General features: G+C 50.7%; 1 protein-coding gene across 1 annotated transcript in view; it reads left to right on the top strand.

Annotated features, from left to right (window-relative positions):
- Positions 1–11,366: 11,366 nt before the first annotated feature.
- The window catches only part of RAB35 (RAB35, member RAS oncogene family), a 30,368-nt gene continuing 16,677 nt past the window's right edge, over positions 11,367–25,057 (top strand). Inside the window, exon 1 of the mRNA XM_088465290.1 lies at positions 11,367–11,542. Within this exon, the coding sequence (XP_088321416.1) occupies positions 11,491–11,542 (52 nt within the window). The 5' untranslated portion in view covers positions 11,367–11,490. The remainder of the gene's footprint in view (positions 11,543–25,057) is intronic.

Here is a 25,057-nt window from a genome sequence, read left to right on the forward strand (position 1 = left end):
CGACTTCGGGTTCCTCCTTGCCGATTTATGTAGGCCACGGTGGTAGCGTTGTCCGACTGGACCTGCACTGGGTGACCTTGGAGAACCCGGTGCACCTGCTGGAGAGCATTGAAAACCGCTCGGCGTTCCTAGATGTTTATTGGAAGCTCTGTTTCTGCCGGAGTCCACCTGACCTGGAACAAGTGTGGACTGCTCCCCAGCCCCGAAGACTGGCGTCCGTTGTTAACAGGACCCAATTCGCCACCCAGAACGGACGACCCTTGTTGAGATGGGTCGTCTGCAAGCACCAGGCAAGAGACAGGCGAACCTCCGGAGTGAGCACGATCGTCTGGGACTTTAGACTCTGAGGCAGTCCATTCCATTTGGACAGGATCAGGTGCTGCAGAGGTCTGGAGTGAAACTGGGCATATTCCACCATGTCGAAAACCGACACCATGGAACCCAGTAACCTCATCGCCGAGTGTAGAGACACCCGGCGGCTCTGCAGACAACTGCGCACCCTCAACTGCAAGGCAGAGATCTTTTCCCCCGTCACAAAGATCCTTTGCTGTCCGGAGTCCAATAAGGCTCCGAGGTGCAGAATCCACTGAGACGGGATCAGGGTGGACTTCTGCCAGTTTATTAACCAGCCGTGCCATTGCAGTACCGCAATGGTCAGGTCCAAGTGGCGTAGAAGGAGCTCCGGAGATCCTGCCAAGAGAAGGTCGTCCAAGTACGGCAACATGCGGACTCCCTGCAGCCGCAGGGAAGCCGCCATGACCGCCATCACCTTGGTGAAAACACGTGGTGCTGTCGCCAGGCCAAAAGGTAATGCCCGGGACTGAGAGTGGTCGCTGCGGATTGCAAACCTGAGGAACTGCTGATGGCGCAAAATAGGGACATGCAGGTAAGCGTCCTGTATGTCCAATGACACCATGTAGTCCCCAGGTTCCAGCGCCAGAATGATGGACCGTAGGGTCTCCATCCGAAACTTCGGCACCCGCAAAGACTTGTTGAGAGCTTTGAGGTTGAGTATCGGACGAAACGACCCATTGGGTTTCTGCACCAAAAAGAGATTGGAATAGAAACCCTGGCCCTTCTGGCAGAATGGAACAGGCACTATAACTCCAGCCTGGAGCATAGTGTGCAAGACCTTCCGCAGCTCCGCGGCTTTGTTCCGGTCTGATGGCAGACCCGTGGTGAAGAATCAAGACGGGGGTCTGTGCCGGAAGGAGAGGGCATACCCGTGTGAGACCACCTCGAGAACCCAAGTGTCTGTCGTGGTGACCGACCAACACCGGGCGAACTGCAGCAGGCGGCCTCCCACCTTGGGATCCCCCAAAGGGAGGCCCGGACCGTCAGGCCGCAGGCTTGTCATCTGGCTTAGGGGCCGGACGTCTGGTACTCCAGGCCTGCTTCCGGGGCTTGGCCGATTTTTTGGGGCCAGCCTGTCGGGGAAAGGATTGTGCTTTAGGCCTACCCTGGGCCCTATAAGGCCGAAAGGACGACGTACCTGAACTGGAAGGAACTGCAGCAGACGGGAGACATGCCGATTTGGCTGCCGCCAGCGTGGCTATAATTTTGTCCAGGTCCGGACCAAAGAGAACTTCTCCGTTAAAAGGCAACGCTTCCAAACCCTTTTTGGAATCAGCGTCCGCCTTCCAAGATCGCAACCACAATGTGCGACGAGCAGCTACAGCTGCCGAAGAAATTCGAGATGCCAGGGTACTAATATCCAAGGCTGCTTCGTTGATATAAGTGGCCGAATCCCGGAGATTGCTGATCAACTCCGTCTGTTCAGCCGAACAGTCGGAGTCAAAGGACGCCTCCAACGTATCCGCCCAGCGCTCCATAGCTCTGGCAACCCAGCAAATGGCCATAGCTGGCCGCGCTGCCCCCCCCGCAAGGGAATAAACGGACTTTAGGCAGATCTCCACCTTGCGGTCCGTAGCATCCTTAAGGGAGGACATGGATGGCATGGGTAAAGTGGCACTCCGGACGAGGCGTGTCACAAGAGAATCCACCTGTGGAGGGGATTCCCACTTAGAAAAATAATTATCCGCGAACGGATAAGCCACCGCCAAACGCCTCTGCGGCTGGTATCGTTTGCCAGGCTGTTTCCACGCCTCCTCTAAATGGTCCACCAACTGACCCGAAAGAGGAAAGACTGTGGCGTCACCCTTAACATCCTTAAAAAAGGCATATTTGGATTTAGACGCCGGAGGAACTTCGTCCTCAATTACCAAAGCGGTGCGGACTGCCCGAATAAGTCCAGGAATATATACCTGGGACCTAGCGTCCGCCTCCTTAGTACGGAGAGGTTCCTGGTCGGAAAGATCCAGAATCTCCCCATCATCAGACGTCACTTCATCATCCTCATAAGGAGCAGACAGAGACGCCACCGGCCTCTTATGTGGCCGCAACACAGATTCCCCTTGTAACACATCCGACAAGTGCTGTACAGAACTAGTCAGGGAATTAACCCACGCCGGCTCCTGAGAGACCTGAGGGAGACTTGCTCCTGAAGGGAAACAGGGAGACTGCGGGGTACCATCAATTGCCTCGGGAAACCCTGCATGGGTGATGACACCACTGATTGCTGGGACAATCCCATCTGTGAGAACGCGGGCTGCGGAGCTAACTGGCCCACCAAGGTTGTAAGCGCCTTAGCGAAACAAGCCCAGGGCGGCTCCTGTACCGGTGCTGTGACCGTAATTGGCCGCGCCAATAAAAAACACTGCGGGCATAAACCCTCCGCGCTACCCTCCCCTTCCGCTATAGGTACTTTACACGTAGTACACTGAAGCCGGAGAGGAAAGTCACTTTCAGACATGATGGTGGAAAGTATGTGACCCTTCTTCACCAATACTTTAAGTATAGTGAGAGACCACCCTGCAGCACCGCACGGGCTTTAGCAGAAAGAGTAGGGACAGTAATAAGGCTGACAGTTAGAAAGTAAAAAGTACAGGCAGCAGCGCTAGCAGTCACATACAATGCAAAGAAAATCAATTCCTGCACTAACAGCGCTGATAAATCAACTACACAGAGTCTGGTAGGACACAGCGCTACATACACAGACTAGACCACAGCGGAGGAGAGGTATGCGGGGGACCCAGACCACGATGCCTCCGTCCAGACTTCCAGCAGCATTCACCATGCGTTCTAGAAGATGGCCACCGAGGAGCATAGAGGAGGCTGGCCTGGGGAAGGAGCGCTGCCACAGGGCCAGTCGGCGTGTGCAGAGAGGGCTGTGTGCAGCGGGGGAGGCACCGGCTGTGAGACAGGGAAGGCGTGCTCCCCTGGCATGCATTTAACCCCTGGGACGCCGCAGTGCTACCGCTCTGCCGCGGTCCTGCTGTCCCAGGGGGGTAGCAGAAGCGCAGGTTAGTACCTGGCTCCACGCTGCAGCCAGTCCCCAGGGAGCCCCCTGCCTGGGGACTCTGGACCATGTATCAGCGGGGACCCACCGCGGGACCCCGCTGCTTACCTGCTGTCCCCCTTAAATCCGGCCATGGTCCTAAACATCTGGGGTCACCGCTAGCTGTGACCCCAGATGCCTACCAGCATCCCCGGATCGGTACCGGCGGGGGTGTAGGGAAGACAGCATGGACGTCAGGACTGACTGTCCATGCTGTACTTCCAGATGTGCAGCCACAGCTGCATTGAGGAAAACTTCAGGGGCTCTTCATGGCCCCTCTCTAACAGGTGCATCCGACTCCGGCCGGGCACCAAACTAAACTGAGATGCCTTGGCTCGGGGGCGGGGTATAGGAGGGGGACCCTAGTGCATCATGGGAGGCTGAAATCTTAACTCTATGGTGCCCGATGCCTGACATCATCACCTATACCCAAGGTATCCTGTGGATACCCTATGGACCCTGAAGTAGAAATAAGGGTTTTAAATTGTGCAATATACCAGCCTATGGCTTTTTACTTTTCAGGGAGATTGCTACTATTTCAGGGAGTTTCCCTGACAATCAGGGAGAGTTGGCAAGTATGACCTGCACGTGAGTTCTGCTGCCGTTGACAGCCTTTATATGCCATTGCAATGGCATCTAGTCCTTAGTTGAATTGAGCCCGAAGTATTCATTCTACTGGAACCAGTTGTTAGGCATTTGATCTGTTGCAAGTCTTAAATCTTGTTTTGCAATCAAGCAACATTTATAAATCTGTGGCTACAATATATGTTGAAAATGTTGTAAATAAAGTAGCATGATTGTATATATGCAGCTATTCCGTTTTGATATCACACAGTTCATTGTTGTTGATTTGTATATTTTGTGAAGTAATTTTATGACCTGGAATGCTGCAGCATAGGAGGTCTGACCTGGAAGTGACGTCCACATGACCGCCGAGTCCGGGAAGCTGCGATGCGAGACGCTGCAGCCATCAGGAGCAGGTAAGGGACTGCTGGGCCACCAGGGACAATGGACCTCATTCAGACCCGGTCGCAAGCGCTGAGCGCTTGCAACCGGGTCGATGTTTGCCCACTGGGCATGCGCACGTCGGAGCAAGACCCGGGCTAGCGACGGCCACTCCGTTGCTCCAGGTCTCGCACCAAAGGGGGGAGCTGCCGATGTTGATTGACAGCTCCCCCCGTTTGGCAGGCAGGCCGGGGAGTGGCCAGCCAAACGGAGGCGTTCCCCACTGACATCAGCAATGATGTCAGTGGGGAGCTTCCTGCTCGATCAGAGCAGGAAGCTCCCTGGGGCTTGTGAGTGCCGAGACCCAACCTTAGGGTCTTGTCGCAAGCCGCGATGGTCACGATGGTCCTGACCATCGCGACCATCACCCTGGTCGGTCGCTAAGCTGTGGGTGGTAACCAATCAGAGCGACCGCTTGCATCTAACGACCAGGTCTGAATGAGACCCAATGTGTTGGCCTAATATGTCGACATTTAATCATGTCCACATGGTGAATGTCAACATTATGGCCATGTCAAAATTCTCATATCGACTGTTGACATATCCTACCACACCCATTAATGAGTGTTAAGGTGGGTATACAGCAGAAAGATATTTGGGAATCAACTGATCTGAAGATGATGGATGTTCATAGACACTGAACAACCATCACTGCAGTCCCGCTGGCCAGAGGTTGCATCGTGACCCACCTCCCTGGCGGCCTCTGCAGTACACACAGCACGATGAGCAGATATATTTGCCATCGGCTGTGCTGCACAGCCGACGCAATATGTCTGTGAACATTGTCGTTCACAGACATTCATCTGTACACATTGGCCGACATTCACACGACATATCGGCCGCTCAATTGAACGGCCAATATGACGCCAGTGCTCACCCAGGTTTAGTGATATCTGCATTATGCAACAAATGGATTGACATTCTCAATGATAATAAACATTAAGTAGTTTAGAGTACTTGCACAATAGGTCAACCGGAACGACGCCATCTCAGGTGCCCGCCACAAACAGCTATCAACTTCAAGGGAAAATCAAGAACTGAAAAGTAAAGGCTGCAAAGACAACCAAGCTAATGAATCACCATTTTCTGTGGGCACTCTAATAAAAAATAAAGTTGAGATGAGCAGAGCCTCTATACCCATTAACCAGTGGCCCCTCTAGGATGAAAGAGAACAAAAAACAAGGTAAATTGTGGGGCCAGGCAAATTGCAAGGGATATGCGTTTTTGTTTATACAATGCTAACTTTTACCCCTTACACAACAGTGTGCCGGGTCACACCCGGGATTTTGTTCAATCGCCCATCCCGGGTACAACACGGCTGAGACTCCTTTCAGACTGACAACCCAACCCGGTACTAATGCCGGGTCAATGATGTCACTGCTATCACATGGTGAGCCGGCGCTTGGAGATGATCTCATCTCCAAGCGTCGGCTCTTCCTATGCAGTGGACATCGCATCGACTCGGGTTACCTGTTCACACTGCCCTGCAAGCCAGGTTGAACGTGCGTTCAACCCTTCTCTTGACCAGGGTTGAAATGGTGGGCAGTGTTCGCAAACACGTGCTATAGTGCGTATTTTACCCGGCATTGAGGACCGGGGACTCACATTTGTAGAATGGGTGGGTCCCCGGGGACGCACTATGCTGCGTCCAATCCCTGGCTCTCGAGTCAGCTAAGATGCTGTGCGCTGCAGCCAATAGCGCTACCCTGTCTATCCCTTCAGAAGCTGGAAGAAATTTAATTTGCTGCCGCGCCTCCTGCTATTTCGAGGTGGAGCCGGAGACCAAGCTCACAGTTAGGAGCAGAAGACAGAAGGGCTGGGCCGCTGTACAGAGTGGCTGGTCCTATTTTAATACCTCGGGCTGGCCGCTATTATCTGCTGGGCTGCGTATGCTGTCTATTGCCAGCAGTACATTGCAGACCAGCGGCCCCGCCCCCTCACTATGTGCGGCCAGAAGCACAATTGAGACACAAGGCCCTCCTCTGCCTGTGGACAGCGCGGCCATAGCCAGCACATGTTTGGAATAGCCAGCCAAGTTCCTGCTGCAAATGAGGACGATAGTACCGCAGCACACCTGGCCCCAGCAGTCCCCGGCTTTCTGGCTCTTATCCCGCCTCCTCTCCACCCCTAATACCGGATGTCACCCATACCCCATCTACTGTCCCTGCCTGTTCCACTTGTCGCCAACTCCCCACCCTCTGTAATACCCGGTGTCACACAGCCCTTTCTGCTGTCCCTGCCTGTTCCTCTGGTCACCAGCTCCACTCCACCTGCTCCTGTATGTGGTCCCCCAACCCCATCTAATACCCGGTGTCACCCAGCCCCTTCTGCTGTCCCTGCCTGCTCCTCTGGTTGGTCACCAGCTCCACTCGCTCCTGCAGGTGGCCCCCCACCCCATCTCATACCCGGTGTCACCCAGCCCCTTCTGCTGTCCCTGCCTGTTCCTCTGGTCATCAGCTACCTTCCACCTGCTCCTGTATGTGGCCCCCCACCCCCTCTACTACCCGGTGTCACCCAGCCCCTTCTCCTGTTCCTAGCACCCCTCCACATCTAATACCTGGAATCCAGGCCCTTCTCCTGTCCCTGTCTTCTTCACTTATCCCCAGCTCACCTCTATCATTTCCTGTATGTGCCTCCCATTCCCCTCTAATACCTGGGGGCACCCAGCCCCTTCTCCTGTCCCTGCCTACCCCTAAATCCCCTCCCAAAATCATCCTGTCACTGGCTCTCCGCCTCCTACTTTTGTCCCCGGCAGCCCACCTCCTACTCCTGTCCATGGCTCCCCACCTCCTACTCCTTTCCCCGGCTGCCCACCTCCTACTCCTGTCACCGGCTCTCCACCTCCTACTCCTGTCACTGGCTTCCCACCTCCTACTCCTGTGCCCAGCTCCCCACCTCCTACTCCTGTGCCCGGCTCCCCACCTTCTACTCCTGGGCCCGGCTTCCCACCTCCTACTCCTGTGCCCAGCTCTGCCTCCCATGTCAAGACAAGGAGCCAAAAGGACCTGCATCACGAGCGCAGAGGCACCCATCCAGCTCCCACAGAATAAAAAGGACAGAAGAGTGCACGGCTAGATGCAGAAAATTCCTTAAGCATTTTTGTTCGGAGGTAAGAGAACAACATTTTTTTTAGTATATTTTTAAAATGCATTCATTGGTTTGTGGTTTTTCATAAAATTATGCTGAAACTACAGTTTCTGCATAATTGTATGCATCACTGCTACGTAAGAACAGTCTTAATACAGAAGATTCACAGGAATTTCCTGCAAAAGGCTAACTACCACAGCAGACTGCAGTCCCCATTATTGTTAATGGGTACTGCGGTCTGACCTCTAGGTACAAAACCGACACAATTGGGGGTATCAGATGGGCATTCTAGGGGTATGTAGGCATGTGGGGAGGTCTGAAGGTCCAGTGGGGAGCTCTAAAGCATAAATTATGATGGGAACCAGAAAGTGTCAGGTAGGACACCATTTTTTTAAAGTGGCGGGTCCCTGGGACCCACATATTTTGTCGCTCAGCGCGATCACTGGTGGGTGACACAGCATGGCAGTCTAGGATATAGGACTTTGGGAAAATTGAATTAGCCAAAGGGTTTACAGTGCAGTTAACTGACGAGGTGCCCGATTCAATTAGCTGCAGGAACCCTGGCCCTGATTCAGAGCCGGACGCTCTGACCAGAGCGCTCACTCTGAATCAGGGCCGTCCTAGTTAAATTTTAAGCGGCCTTTTGGACGCACCATCGGGCTTGCGACGAGACCCTGCGGTAGGGTCTCGGTGACTGCAAGCCCTGGAGTGATTTTGGCTCTATCAGAGCCAAAATCACTCCCACTGACATCACTAGTGATGTCAGTGGGGCCGGCCCCAGATGGTAGGCGTTCCCATGGGAACGCCTCCGTCTGGCAGCCACGCCCCCGGCACGCCCACCAAAGGGGGCGTGCTGTCACTCACCATCGACAGCACGCCCCCTTTGGTGCGAGACCCAGAGCGACAGCTTGGCTGGCGCTATCCGGGTCTCGCGCATGCGCACGACGGAGCTCCCTCCGTCGTGCTCATTTGGGTACCATCGACCCACTTGCGAGCGTCCTGCGCTCGCGAGCGGGTCTGAATGAGACCCCCTGTGTGCTTAGCACCAGAGGGTGGATTTGTCCTCGCAGCCTCATGAGTTGCAAGGAAAAATCTGCATTTAAACATGTGAGGAAACCCATAGAGAGCTATTCAATTAATTAGCCTTTTTCCTGTGCGGAAAAACATCTGTAACGCACGGAAATCCACTGATTCTGTGTACACTGCAGAGCCCAATGGGTTTCACCGCGTTAAAATGCAGAATCTGGATTTTAACACAGATTTTTGCCTCTCAGCTCCTGAGGCTGTGAAGAAAAATCCTGCCTCTGTGGATAGGAGCGTGGGGGTTCAGGCAGCTAAAAAAAATCGGGCAACATTACCAATTACATTCCCTCTTATGCTGCATACACACGGTCAGATTTTCTTAAAGATATGAATGATAACGATTGTAAAAATCATTAATATCGTTGACATGTAGGGCATGCATCGACCAACGATGCGCGTGCCGGTATGTCAGATAACGAGATTACATCGACTGTGTTTGCAGACTTGATTCATTTTAATAATGTCAGAAATCGTTGATTAAATCGTTCAACGAAATCGATGAACTGACAAATCTGACCGTGTGTATGCACCATTAGATTCCAGCACTCTCATGCTGGCCACACACATAGCGATATTTTACCCGATTTGGCCGATTCCGACACATTGGAACGACAGATCGTGTAAAATATGGCCAAATCCTGAGTAAATCGAGAGTCCCCACTGGTCACACATCGCATCTTCAGATCTGCCGTGCAGTAGGGCAGATCTGACAATCTAGAACATGATACACTGTGAAAGTCTGGATGCAGGAGAGATCGTTTGAAAATTGGACACTAAATTGGGTGCAGAGCTGCAGGGGAGAGTTTCAAGGGAAATCGTACACATCGGCTGATTGTGTGCAGATCGCCATGTGTGTGGCCACCTTTAAGGTGCATACACACAGTCAGATGAACGATTTGACCAACGATTTGAACTACAAATGACTTTTGACTGCATTAAAATGAATGGAATAATCCAAATCTGACTGCAAACACATCAGATATCATTATCTGACAAGTGGGAACGCACATCGTTCATTTGACAAACATGTCAGATTTTCCTTCATATATGAACGATTTTTTGAATCGTTATCGTTCAGATCTGAAGAAAAATCTGACCGTGTGTATGCACCATTATGCAGACTCTGCGGCAGGGCCTCCCTACCACGGTCCTCAAGGCTACCTAATGGTGCGTACACACTGGACGATTAAAGTGGACGAATGAACGATAACGTTCAGTCGTCCACTTTATCGTCCATTTTTATCACAAAAACAATGAACGATAACAACGATGCGTGTTCCCGCGGGCCGTTCGTCATCATCGTTCATCAGGTTAACATGCAGGCCTACCTGACAATGTCGTCAGGTTGCTGCATGTTATGGAATGGGGGAGAGAGCCCGGTGGTGAACGATATCGTTAATGATATCGTTCAGCGGGTGTGCTCAATGTCATGAACGACATTGAGCACACCCTGCCGGGGACACACTAGACGATATCGCTCAGGGAGCATATCGTCTAGTGTATACGCACCATAACAGTCCAGGTTTTAGTGATAGCCACACTTGAGCACAGGTGACTTAATTAGTGCCTCAGTTATTTTGATTAAACCATCTGTGCACAATCATGGATATCACTAAAACCAGGACTGTAAAGGTGCGTACACACGGACAGATATATAGTTACGATATGAACGATAACGATATTGTTCAATGATATATCATTCATTTTTATTCAGTGAACGACAAAGGATGCGCGTTCCCGCATGAACGATAATGATATCTATGATCGTCCGTACATGCAGGCCAATCGACGATATTGTCAACTTTGCATGTTCAGAGATGTGGCAGGATGACTCACTGAAAGATAGCTTTCATGTTGGTGGTACAGATCGTTCCGTGTATGCACCTTTATGCTGCCCATCCACTAGGCGATTAAACCTAGCGATAACGATCGCTTGGTAATCGCCCGCAAATCGGGCAGTAAAAGGTTATAAAAACGACCAGCAATGCGCGCGCCCGCTTGTCATTTCTAACATCAATCATCGCCCGAACATGACGGTCAACCTGACGACCGCCGTCAGGTTGCCATGTTCGGGGATGATTGATCTGCATGCACTTAACATTTGAACGATCAGTGGGGTAGATGTATTATAGCGGCACTTACCGTGCCGCTATAACGCTTCCCACTTCGCCTCTTGACCGAGGCGAAGCAGGAAGCACTACCGAAGAGATGTATAAACATCTCATCGGCCGGAGAGGGGGAGCGTTAACTCCCCCCTCCGGCGCTACCCGCTAGAGACAGCAGCGCATCAGCCTAGTGCTGATGCACTGTCTCTCTCTCCCGGCCGGCTCCACTGAGCATGCGCGGGATCTCGCAAGTATCGCGAGATCCCCGAGTGGAGCCGGTAGCCGCCGCAGCAGGGGCTAGCGCCAGGCTGTAGCTGTCGATAACGAACCCAGAAGCTTATCCCCGCGGCTAATTCATTTAATTCCCAAGAAGACAACAGAATGACAGCAGAACGCGGTGCACACAGCAATATAGAGCACACCCATAAGAGGTGATCCCAGCCAGGGAGGGCTGCGTGTGCTGCTGACGCCAGATCCCCAGCGGCGGGATGTAGTTGAGTACTACGGGACCTGAGAGCTACATAACAACCGCCAATCCAGCAGTCGCTACAGCGGCAGCCCTGCCATACACAAAATGGCGGGTCGGGACTTCTATAGCTGCTGCTGCTGCGCTGTATGCCCTCGGGAGCGCGCACGGCCGGGGCCGCCCAGGGTGCGAGACAGGTGGGGCTCCTGTGGGAGGGACTCGCGCATGCGCACTCCGCGGCGGCAGCGCTGTCACTTCCGGCTGTTTGTCCGGGAAGCGGATTCGGTCGGAACGGAGCGCGCGGATCCCGGTGACCCGGCCCACCAGCAGCTGCACAGGCCGCCAGTATGGCCCGGGACTATGACCATCTCTTCAAGCTCCTCATTATCGGTGACAGCGGTGAGGGCAGCTGACTGGGGCGGGGAGATTTTGTATTCCAGGGAGAGGCCCGCGGTGTCCGCACCGGGAATGGGGGAGAGGGAGTGACCGCTGTGCCGCTCCCATAGTCCTAGCCTCTGCCGGCTCCCGCACCCCGGCCTGGCTGCTCCCTTCTCCCCCCACTATAAGTAACGTGACATCAGCTATTGTATGGTGGATACACACCCTCCTCTGTCTGTCTGTCTGTCCGTCCGTCCTCTGTGCTGCTGTGAATGGGGGTCAGAGCCAGGTCTATGGGAAGCAATTGGCATCGGGATAGGAGCAGTATAATACAATGGGGGTTGCTGGCTGGGATCTGCATGCAGCTCGCGATCAGTGTCACTTCTGTGGGGCATAGGATTACTGTAATGCACCATGTTCTGTCTGTTCTGTATTGTGCTGTATATGTATATTATGATGAGTGTCAGATCTTTTTTTTTTTGTGTGTGTGTTCAGCATATAGTGTGAAGTTTACGTTTATTCCTTTATTGGTTCAGATTCCTGAGTATTAAATCTGCTTTAGATTTATGGTAAAGTTTGCATTTATTAAATTTTTGGATGGGGTAAGTATTCTTTATATTGTGCATGGACACATTTTATTGGTTAATTTTAATTACAGTATTGCTAAATTCTAAGTGGCATGTAAGGGTCTGAGCTGGGCACATTGGCAACGATTACACTCCATCCTGTGTGTCTCCGCAATTATAAAGCAGCGGCCAGCCTGTGTTCTTGTTGCATCCACCCACATGCCGCCTCCAAGGCATTAGCATGACATTGTATGTAATACATTGTGTCATGAGCCTATTGGTGTACAATGCTGTGTAATATGTAGGTGTTTTATAAATAGAGGAAAATAATAAATGCCCACCAGCCCACATACCCCTTTTAATAGGCATTGCACACTAGTTTGGCGTTGCATGCCTGCTTGGCATTGTGCACCAGTTTGCCTGCCCACAAGGCATAGCGCACCAGTTTGCATGCTTGCCCGCAAGGCATAGCGCACCAGTTTGTGCGCGGACCCTCCCACGACATAATGCATCGGCCTGTGAATATCTTATTGACGTAATTATTGTTGGGGTGTTTTTTTTATTTATTTTGGAGGAGAGGGGGTGGCTAAGAAGACAATTCCCTTTTTTAATTTTCATAAAAACAGACAAACTGACAGTAGATATTTGGTGCTGCTTTGTACCCTGGGACACCCTTTGCTGAAGTAAAGTTGTCCTCACAGAATCAATGATATTTTGATTTCCACATGTTGTGTGTAGTAGGTTATTATGAAATAGCATTAAAATTTTCTAAACATTGTTTAGTAAATCAACAATACTAAAGGTGCCCATACACTGGCCCTGATTCAGAGCCGGATGCTCTGACAGAGCGCTCGCTCTGAATCAGGGCCAGGTTTTTGGTTTTTTTTTAGAACTGCCTACTGGCCTCTCGCATAGCTGTGGGTGACCACCCACAGCTACAGCGAGCGGTCATGATGATGGTCGCAATGGTCAAGACCATCGGGCTTGCGTGGCCACAAGCCATAGAGAGCTTTCAGCTCTAACAGAGCCGGAAGCTCTCCACTGACATCACTTGTGATGTCAGTGGGGCCGCCCCCAAACGACAGGCGTTCTCATGGGAATGCCTCCGCTTGGGCAGCCACCCCCCGGCCCGCCCACCAAAGGGGGCGAGCTGTCACTCAACATCGACAGCTCGCCCCCTTTGTTGCGAGACCCGGAGCGACGGAGTGCCCGTCGCTATCCGGGTCTCGCGCATGACGGAGCCGGCTCCGTCGTGCGCTCTGGGCCACCATCGACCCGATTGCGAGCGCTCAGCGCTTGCGACTGGGTCTGAATCAGGACTACTGTGCGATAAAACAGCCGATCCGAAGGGTTGGTACGATATCGCTGCTATATGGTACCGTGTAAGGGCATGATATCGTATAGTGCGCGGATCCGTGGGGACGTACATCGCACTTCCAGATCTTACTGCATGCTCACTTGATCTGGGGTTGCGATGTGCGATCCCATGCAGCACTATGCGGGTGGGGGAGGGGGTGCTCGTATATTGGATGGTCGGCCACCCAATTGCACCGTGTGTGGGGGACCGCCCGATATGTCGACCGTTGGATTCCCCGTCACATTGCAAGGTGCAAATCGCACCGCGTATGGCCGGCTTAACTCTGGGTACACACTGGTAGCTATATTGGCCGATCAATTGATCGGCCAATATATCTTGTGTGTGCGTCGGCCAGTGTGTACCAGCAATATGTCTGAACGACGTTGTTCACAGACATATCCGATGCCCAATATATCTGCAGATATATTGAGGCATTGTGCTGTGTGTACGGACGGTCTGCCGACCACCCGTACACTTGTAGCAGGACCCGCAGGCACGATGTCCCCCTGCCAACGGGACCCGCGAACAGATCGTTGCTCAGTGTGTATGAACAACCATCATCTGCAGATGGAATGAAAATGTAATGCCGGCTGTCGGGATGCCTCCTGTCAGTATACCGACAGCGGCATCCCGATGGTTGGTATCCCAACAGGGGTCGGGTAAGTATACTTACCCCCCCGACCAAAACCCTCTCTTTTTGTAGCCTAATTTCAGTGTATAAGATCTATGTATGTGCAGCTAAACCTTGAGAAATAATTGATATATTATAGTTAGTTGTTGGGTCTGCTGTTCTATCTTTGCATGTCATAACCATTTTTTACTCTATTTATTCAGAAAATTATAGGTTAGTGTTACTCGCTGCACTGTACCAATTGCCATAGAAAATGTTATCAATCTTCCCCTCTCCACTGTTACTTCCTTTCCAGTTGGTTATAGCGCGTAAGCACAGCCTATAACACAATGTTTTGTTTCTGTGCCCAGAGCTGTACTATATAAAAAAAAAAAAAACAAGCTTACAGGGTTCTAGAAGAATGTATCTGTATGCACAGGAGATAGCACGGCATAGCGCATTGCATAGACGATGTAAGCACCGCAAATCAAGGCTAGTGATACCTACCATATGCGCAGTGTAGGGTTGGCTGTCCTTGTCCCTATGCAAAAGGGAAGTAGCAGAGAACAGGAGCACCCATCATTGACCTGGCATATAAGATTACAGAAATGCTGTACTGAATAGGCCATCAAGCTTTGGAGGTCTTCGAATGTGGAGTTATTAAATGGTTATCCACATCCCCAAAGCGCAGTCTTTCCTTGTCTAGAGTATTCATTAGAAACTCATTCTGTTTCTCATTCAATGCAGTCATTATATGGTGACTAAAGTTTAAAGCTTCATACACACAACGATTTTATGAACGATTTTCTGTCAGATTTTCTAAATTGTAATAAGCGATTTTTTTTAACTACAAACGATTTTTGCATATTCCCTTAAAGAAAATCGTTGAGTTGGCAAGTCTGACTAAACTACAAACATGAACGCGCATGAACGATTATCGTTCATCGTTTGATTCAGAAAGTGAACGATTTTTTCAAACGATTAACGTTAAACAATATCGTTTAAGGATAATCGTTCAAAAAATCGTTGTGTGTGTATGCAGCTTAAGTGCTTCTGGAGTCTTCTTAAGCTAGGTACACACTTGTACAATAATACTTGAGATCTTCTTACAATTATACTTATGCTTGAGAGGCCAGATGAACATGCAGATTCATACTATTGCAATCTGCCATTCTATATGTGGTCCTCATCTGCTGAAAAGGTTGTGATTACAGGAGCAGCAGCAGAAGTATTGGACAGAACGGTCGATAGTGTCTAAACTGTAGCCTCAATAACTTCCAGGTTTGCCCACCATTGTACTATCGCATCATACGAATATTAGGACGTCCATAAAACCAGATCTGCAGATGCAATCTGTTTTCTTATGACTCTTAAGGTATCTCATGAATGGGTCGGGAATTGGAAGATCTGTCTGAAGATTGTATAGATGTGAACCTAACTTTAAGCCAGGTTTAGTACAATTTAGAGCGATGTATAACAGATATTGACTAATTCTGTGGAGCAGCATAAAATATTGGAGCTGCCCTGAAGTTTATATATGGGAGCTCAAATTTGGAACCTTTTTCTATTTGACAAAAAAATTGTAAAAGGAAATTAACAAAAATGATTGTTTGCTTGCTTAACATCTGTATTTTAAGATTGTACATCAGGGTGATATTTAAATCCCTTATTAATCTTTTGCCACACCTGGTTAGACTTTCCCCCAGCCCTAAAGGCCTCTCTACTACAGCCTGCCCTGCTCCCACTAAAGCCGTGTATCCACTTGCAGATATAAATGAGCGATTGAATGATTGACATTGTAATCGTTCAATTGCTCATTAACCGGACATAAATCGGGCAGTTTAATGTCGGAAACGACCAGCGATGTGTGCTTCCGCTGGTCGTTTCCGACATCAATCATCGCCTGAACATGCCGGTTAATCTACCAATAATGACAGATTGGCCATGTTCAGGAAAGAGGGAGGGTGCTTGCACTGAACGACATATCGTTCAGTGTAGGCACTAGAGGGGATAAGGAACGACATTACGATGTTGCAATCGTACTGTCGTTCCACTATCTGCAAGTGGATACGGGGCTTTACTCATTGCTGGCCCAATCGCCACTCCTATGGTCTCAACTCTGCAGGGCTCCCACTAGAGTGTAGGATCTCTCACAATCAGGCACACCCTACCCCTTGTTTTTAATGCTTGCGTTAATTTTGTCTACCTTTTATGTCCCACCTTTTATTTATACTCTTGTTTTCTCCACTGTCATTCGTTGAAGAGCACTTTGGTATATTACAAATCTGCGTTAACAACCGCCCTGAAAACTTCTATACCAGACATGGCTGGCTATCATGGGCTCCTGAGTTTATGGTAGACGTGAGCTGTTGGTTATCTCACTTGCTTGCATTGTAACAGTGAAAAAGGGGAATCAGTGTGGCATCTGTGTGCTGCTCTGCCTAGAGAAGGGGGTTATGATGGATAGCAATAGCCTTTTATATATCAATTAGCTGTGCTTTGTGGGGTTCCTTTGTTTTATACCTTTTGGAACTTTTATTTTTCTTTGTACCTCAGTCTAGTGGTCTTCAGCAGGACCAACTGTATATCTTGACTCTAACCTCTGTCAGTGACAGTCTGCTGTACCCAGAAGTAGGAAAGCGTTTGTCTGCTGCTTTTATTATTGCAATTTTTCAGCAATACTCTCTTCGGTTTCTAATTAGATGGATTCCAGATCCCCTCCCACCAAACAAAATACTGTACTCATCTACAGTAACATTTAACATTCCCCCTAGAGTACACGTTAGGTATGTTACTGGAAGAAAGTTCAATTGTTTTTAAAGATAACTGCTGAATTGCAAATGGTAAAACTGTGAAATTGCTTTTGTCATTAGTGAACTACATCTGTTAATGAATGGGTTAAAGCTAAAATATAAATCTTAAAAGGATGCTAAAAGAAGCTGGTCTGCAATGTGTAGAAAATAACTTTCCCAGCAATAACGGATATTTACTTGGACATTCTGGTAAGCCAACTTGTAAATTAGGTTTTTTGAGCCTTTAACCATTTGCCTGGCACGGTCGCTTCAGATGCGAGCACATCAGACTGGGCTTTCCCTGCCCACTAGTGCCCACTAGGTGGCTGTGGGAAGCTAATCTTCCAGCAGCTGCCTACATCAGAGGGACCTGCTTGTCCCGATCACTGCTGGCCACAGTGATCGGGCATGCGGCGGCACCCCCCTCCCTGCACGGCTACAGGCTCCGTTATATCTCGATCACTGTGGCCAGCAGTGATCTGGCAGCCTGCGTTACCCTCCTCCCTAGTAGGCAGTCGGTGCCGCATCATCTGCTCCTGACGCGGCTGCCTGACTTAGAGAGAGGACAGTTCTGTCGAGCCCAAAAAAGGTGCGTTTCTACTTCAGGGTCCATAGGGGGTCCACAGGGTTGACCTTGGGGTATAGCTGGATCTGGATCCATGGGCACCACGCAGTTAAAGCTTTAGCTGCTCCCAGGATGCACTTGGGTCCGTCCTCCTCTATACCCCACCCCTGAGCCACAGCACCTCAGTTTGAGTTGGTGCCCGGCCGGAGTTGGGTCACCTGCGCAGGGGGGCTGCAGGAGCAGCCCCCAAAAGCTTTCGATTTAAAAAAAAAAATAAAAAAAGAGCCTGTTAGATTTTTAAACAGAGGCTCTCTAGTGTGGCAGCGACGGGCTGTCTATGCAGACGCCCACGCTGCCGCTCTCCTTCCCCGCTGGCGCCGCGACGCCAGTACTGCACTGGGGATCGCGGCGGGGGGGGGGGGGGGGGCAGAGTCCGTACTAGCCGGATTCTGGGTACCTCCCTGGACTGCTGCCGGAGTCGCCGGGGATAAGGTAAGCCGCAAGTCGCCGATTAGCGGCGGCTCGCGGGTATTGCCTGCACATGCAGTCCTTTGCCCCCGGTCCTAGGGGACAGACCAGGGGCCGCTAGCGGTGGCGGCGGGCTCCCCCTCTAAGGAGGAATACCCCGTGGGACCACTAGACCACCAGGGATATATTGGGAAGCTGGCAAGCCCTGGGGTTAATGGGCTAGCCAGGGGAGGAAGCCTTCCCTGTCTTGCGGCTCCTCAGCTCAGCACGCCTTTCAGCACGCAGTCTGGCGTCGCTGAGCTGTAGACTCTTCGGCCACTCCTCCTCTGAGGTCTCTGGTGGCCATTTTCTCTGTGGCAACGCAGATCTCAGGGAGCACGCGGACCGGTCCCCCTGTGTACCTCTCCCCCGATTTAAGGACAGCGTACACAGCACTATAGCCCTCCCAGACACTGAATCTGGGCAGGTTGATTGTGGTGAAAAGGTGCAGTGAGTATATCTTCTCTGCATGGTATGTGACTTTTGCTAGTGCTGCCTGTCTGTGCTTATTTTCCGCTTACTGTCAGCTTATATCTGTCCCTTTACTTCTCCTACAAGCCCTACAGGTGTGTGGAGGAGGGGCATTTCTACAGACCTCACTTATATAAATCACGTATTTGTGAGGTTCGTCACATACAGTTGTGTGCTACACAGTGCCATATTGTGGGCTGTTGTTCAGCACACCGGTGAGTGCGTTTACTTCTGCCCTGTTGCCAGATATATTTTTTGGCTATATGATATATTCTGTCATGTCAGACAAGGAGGTTGAGCGCTCAGTGGCTCCGGTGTTGGCCTCCTGCGGACGCTCTTCTGCAGGAGTGGATAGGGAGGATTTGTCACAGGATGGCCTGTGTAGTCGGTGCCAGGTGGCTCCTGGCCCATCCAGACCTTCTCTGACGCAGGAACCACCGTGGGCGATGTTTTCTCAAGTGCTGGTGTCTATTGCGGACGGTCTGTCGGTCCCGACTGCTCTCCCTACTAGGGCGTTACCCAAGCCGACCATCCCCCATTCCCCGGGTGTCCCGCAGTTATTGCGGAGTCCTCCTGGGTCTCAGTCTGTGGGTCCATATACGGGTTGCCTATGTATGTACAGGCTTCCCCTGTGCCGCAGCAGCCTGCGGTACCTTTTCAGGCCCCTATGGCGACTCCTCCACCCTGGGTGGATGTGCTCTCCAACTCCGTGCAAAATTTGGCGGCCGCATCCTCGGTTTTTCAGTCAATGTTGCAGACTGACATGCCTTCTAGGGTTTCAAAACGCCCACTCATGGCGCGGGCGGCTCAGGTATCGGACTCAGAGGGATCCTCAGATGATGGGGAGGTCCCTGATGACACTGACTCGGACGCCTCGGTCCAGGAAATGGATACCAAGTCGTCCATTAATGTGCGAGCACTGGTTAGGGCGGTGCGAGCCATTCTTCTTATAGAGGATGAGGCACCGGTTCCTAAGTCGAAGTATCCTAGTTTCAAAAAAACTAAGGTGGCTTCTGCGGTGTTTCCACTGTCGGATCAGTTGACGGATCATATGGCGGTAGCTTGGCAGGCGCCCAGTAAGAGATTCCTTCCTCAGAAGCGGTTGGCTTCTAATTATCCCTTCCCTGAGGCACATTGTAAAAAATGGGAAACTCCACCGGCGGTGAATTCCCATGTCACCCGTTTAACTCTGGGCGCTACCTTACCATTACCGTCTATATCCTCGCTGAAGGATCCCACAGACAGGAAAGTTGAGACTTGCTTAAAGTCTATTTACTCCCTCTCCGGGGCGGTGGCCCGACCGTCCATAGCCATCTCCTGGGTGGCCAAGGCCATTGAGGGGTGGGCCAATGCATTGGAAGATACCTTCCCGGACGACGCTCCGGATGTCCAGAGGGTGTTGTTGGGACAGATGAGGGACGCTGCTTCTTACATTGGGGAAGCCTCTTTAGATGCTAGTCTGCTGACTTTGCGGGTATCGGCTGCAGCGGTGTCTGCCCGCCGATCCTTATGGTTGCGGTCCTGGAGAGCGGACTCTGATTCAAAGAAAGGTCTGGAGGCCTTACCTTTCAATGGGGAATTACTATTTGGTCCGGACTTGGACAAAATAGTGGATACCCTGGCTAAATCCAAGTCGGCTTTCCTCCCTTCAGCGGCACTGCCTGCTAAGGTTCGGCACAGACCACCCCACCAGTTTTTCTGCACGAGTCCTTCTCATGACAAGACCAAGGCGTTACAGATTCAGGAGGCTATAGAGTCCTTGCTGAAAGCAGGGGTCATTGTTCCCGTTCCTCAATCACAACGAGGGACGGGGTATTATTCGTCTCTGTTTCTGGTGCAGAAACCCAATGGTTCTCATCGCCCTATCCTCAACTTGAAGTCTCTGAACAAATTCCTCAGAGTTCCCAAGTTCAGGATGGAAACGTTGCGTTCCATCATTCTGGCGATGGAACCGGGGGATTACATGGTGTCCCTGGATATCCAGGACGCCTACCTCCATGTTCCGATAGCACCTTCGCACCAGCGGTATCTGAGGTTCGCTATCCTTCAACACCACTATCAGTTCCGGGCGCTACCCTTTGGTCTCTCCACGGCACCGAGGGTGTTCACGAAGATTATGGCGGTCATGGCCGCACCTCTTCGGAACCAGAATGTACGGCTGCTGCCGTATCTGGACGACCTCCTGTTGCTGGCGAGCTCCCTGGAGGTACTGCTTCAACATCTCCACCTGACGATCGCTTGCCTGCAAGCACACGGATGGTCGATAAATTGGAAAAAGTCCTCCCTGATTCCATCCAGCGGATGGTTCATTTGGGAGCCCTGCTGGATTCGCGTCAGCAAAGGATCTTCCTGACTCCGGAGAAGGTCGCCTCCCTACAGCTGCGGATACGCAGTTGCCTGAGCAGTTGCCGCCTGTCGGTCCATTCGGCTATGAGAGTTCTGGGGTCCATGGTGTCGACATTCGACATGGTGGAATTTGCCCAGTTCCATTCCCGGCCCCTTTAGGGGCTGATTCTATCGGAATGGAACGGGTTACCTCACCGGATCCGCTCTCAGGTGCTGGTGTTGTCTCCGGACGTTCGGCAATCTTTGGCTTGGTGGCTTCAGACAGCTCATCTGGTCGAGGGGCGCCCCTTTTGAATCCCGGACTGGGTCCTGCTCACGACGGATGCCAGTCTCCGGGGTTGGGGGGCAGTGACCGGCTCATTGTCTCTCCAGGGTCGTTGGTCTGCGGAAGAAGCACTTCTTCCCATCAACATCCTGGAACTGCGGGCAGTATACAGGGCCCTGCAGTCGTCCGGCCCCGCTCTTCACGGAAGGGCGGTACAGGTGCAGTCCGGCGGTACAGGTGCAGTCCGACAACGCCACCACGGTGGCGTATATCAACCACCAAGGAGGAACTCGCAGACGGGCAGCGATGTCGGAGGTGTCTCGCATCCTGACTTGGGCGGAGTGTCACATTCCAGCGATCTCGGCGGTATTCATCCCCGGAGTCCTCAATTGGGAAGCGGACTTCCTCAGCCGTCACGACGTGCATCCCGGAGAATGGTCGCTTCACCCAGAGGTGTTTCAGCTACTCGTGGACAGGTGGGGACTGCCGGAGCTGGACTTGATGGCCTCCCGTCACAATCACAAGTTGCCCGTTTACGGGTCAAGGACAAGAGACGCAGACGCAAGTCTGGTGGACACGCTGTAGGTGAAATGGACGTTTCACCTGGCGTATCTGTTTCCTCCGATATCCCTACTTCCTCGGGTTCTGCGGAAATTCAAGCAGGACGGCGGCACGCTTGTGCTGGTGACTCCGGCGTGGCCCAGACGTCCTTGGTACTCCGATCTCAGGAGCCTCTCCATCGACGCTCCGTACCTTCTTCCTCAGCGTCGGGACCTGTTGTCTCAGGGGCCCTGCCTTTACCCGGATCTGGGTCGGCTGTCTTTGACTGGCGTGGCTCTTGAGACAGCCGTCTTGAGGTCTCGGGGCTTCTCCAGTTCGGTTATTGGTACCATGCTCAGGGCACGCAAGCCTGCTTCAGCACGGATTTATCACAGGGTGTGGCACACTTACTTTCAGTGGTGTGAGTCCAGACATTATGATCCTCAGGTGTTCCGAGTTTCTAGGATTTGGAATTTCTTCAATCAGGATTGGACATCGGCTTACGCCTTGCATCTCTGAAGGTTCATGTGTCCGCCTTGTCCGTGTGGTTTCAACGGCGGATTGCAATACTGCCGGATGTTCACACCTTTTTCCAAGGTGTTCTCAGGATCCAGCCTCCCTTTGTGCCTCCTGTGGCTCCTTGGGACTTGGCGGTGGTTCTACGGGTCCTGCAGGGTCCTCCGTTTGAGCCTCTTGAGTCGGTGGAGCTCAAGTGGCTGACATTTTAAGACTGTTTTTCTCCTGGCAATTGCTTCGGCCAGGAGGGTGTCTGAATTGGGGGCGCTTTCCTGTCGCCCTCCTTTCCTGATTTTTCACCAGGACAGAGCGGTGCTCCGCACTCGTCCTGAGTTTTTGCCCAAAGTGGTCTCGAAGTTCCACATTAATCAGGAACTTGTTGTGCCAGCTTTTCAGTCCCCTGATCTTTCAGCTGGTGAGACTTCCTTAGATGTGGTCCGGGCGCTTAGAATCTATGTGGACCGGACGGATTCAGTTAGGAAGTCCGATTCCTTGTTTATCCTCTTTGGTTTCCACAAGAAGGGTTGGCCTGCCAACAAACAAACGTTAGCCCGTTGGCTTCGTTCCATTATTTGTGAGGCTTATGCACAGGAGGGTTTACCTGTGCCAGCCTCTGTTAAGGCTCATTCCACTCGTTCTGTGGGTCCTTCTTGGGCTGCTAGACGTGGCGCTTCTGCTGTTCAGCTGTGTAAGGCGGCCACTTGGTCTTCAATTCAAACGTTTTTGAGGTTCTATGCGTTTGACACCTTCGCCTCTCAGGATGCATCCTTTGGGCGCCTGGTGCTCCTTTCAGCACAGGAGCATCCCCGCCCTTAGTTGAACTGCTTCGGGACATCCCCAAGGTCAACCCTGTGGACCCCCAATGGACCCTGAAGTAGAAAACAAGAGATATGGTAAGAACTTACCTTTTGTTATCTCTGTTTCTGCGAAGTCCATAGGGTCCACAGGGCGCCCGCCCTGACGCACCTGGCTTCAAATGGGCTGTGTGGCTGGTCACCGGTTTTCCGTCTCCCATTTCTGTGAGTATGGTTTCTTGTGTGTTCCAGTCTTCCTTCTCTCTGTTTAGTCTCCTCCTCCGGCCTTGGCGGCTTACCAACTGAGGTGCTGTGGCTCGGGGGCGGGGTATAGAGGAGGACGGACCCAAGTGCATCCTGGGAGCAGCTAAAGCTTTAACTGCGTGGTGCCCATGGATCCAGATCCAGCTATACCCCAAGGTCAACCCTGTGGACATATGGACTTCGTAGAAACAGAGATAACAAAGGTAAGTTCTTACCATATCTCTTGCTATCTTTATGACGCGTCCCCTCTTCGTCTTTCTTGGGGGCGTGCCTGGCACTTTCGGACATGCCGGGCAGCCCCCAAGTGCTGCGGTAACTGTGAATGGATGCTGGGCGCATGCGCCCAGCATCCATTCACCGGCTGTGACCGCTGCACCGCCATTTCCCCACCTGTGGGACACTGCGGCTGGCAGGAGGGGACAGAACCCGCAGGCTGTTTCAGCGGGGCACCTAGCGGGAAAAATATATTATACACACACAAGTGAAGGATTAATAAGCGCCACCTGGATACTAATTATACAATAGTATAACCTTAATATAACTAATTGCACTCTCTCATCTGGTTCTAGGTGTCAGCTAACGCAAGTGTTATAAATAGCAGTGGTGATCTGCTATTAAGTAATGAGGTATTGGCAGGTAAACTTGGTATATAGCGACAGCAGTGCTTAAATGTAGCTAATACAAATAATAGGTGTTTTAGATGTGTGTGTATGACAATCAAATAGATAAAAAAACAGTGTGCACGTAAAAAAGGATAGTTAAGAAAATATATTATTGCACAGATAATATATATTATGTACAAACATAAATATATCTTCCAAGATACTGATAAAGTGTCAGTGCAATTGTGCAAATTGATATTGTGAGACCTACACCTCCAAGTGTATACTGAACATGAACCTTATTTAAAAAAATTAAGAGACAAGTGCTTTATATGTACACAAAAAATCCAAAGATTTTATTTACGCTAAAAAGGTTAAACATAAAATGTTTATAATTGTATATATTTTACAGATTGTCTCCCATATCCAAATATTCAGAAATACGGAATTTTGTTAGCATGACTGAGATAATGAAGCCTTTGCTTTTTGATGGTTCAGTGTACACACACTTTGTTTAAGGCGCAACATTATTAAAAATATTGTATAAAATTACCTTCAGGCCCTGTGTTTAAGGTATAGACGAAACATAAATTAATTTCATGTATGTACACAAACTTTGAGCCACAAAATTATTTAAAATATTGAATAAAATTACCTGCAGGCTGTGTGTATAAGGTGTATATGAGACATGAATACATTGTGTTTAGATTTGGGTCCCATTCTCAAGGTATTTCTTCACGGTATGCAAATTTACCAAAATATGGAATATTCCTATATTCAAAATACCCCTGGTCCCAAGCGTTTTGGATATGGGAGACTCAACCTGTATATGTATTTGTACACTGTATATTTGTGTGTGTGTGTGTGTATGTATGTGTGTATATATATATATATATATATACACACACTGTATATATAATGTGTGTGTATATATTATTATGGCGGTCCTGTATCGATCAAGAGTCAATACGGTGCCTCCGATTAGGGATGGTATACTTTACAGTATGCTAGGAATGGTCACCACCGACCATCGATGGTTTGCAAAGCATAGATAGTCTATGACAAGTGGTTTTGCCATCACTGACGGGCACCGTTGATGTACTAACGATGGCAACCCCCCAACAGATGTTAAGGAAAAATCAGTGGCTGCGGACTCAAACAATGGATGTTTTTTTATTGATGATTGAACCCATCGGTCATCAATGGTACACTTGTCAGTGGCCATCACGGTGTTTAAAAAAAAAAAAATATATATATATATATATTTCCACTTCAGGGTCCATAGGGTTTCCACAGGATACCTTAGGGTATAGGTGTGACGTCAATCATCGGGCACCATAG

This window comes from Taudactylus pleione, unplaced genomic scaffold, assembly GCF_031769625.1.
Source record: "Taudactylus pleione unplaced genomic scaffold, aTauple2 ptg000062l, whole genome shotgun sequence".
Classification (NCBI taxonomy): Eukaryota; Metazoa; Chordata; class Amphibia; order Anura; family Myobatrachidae; genus Taudactylus; species Taudactylus pleione.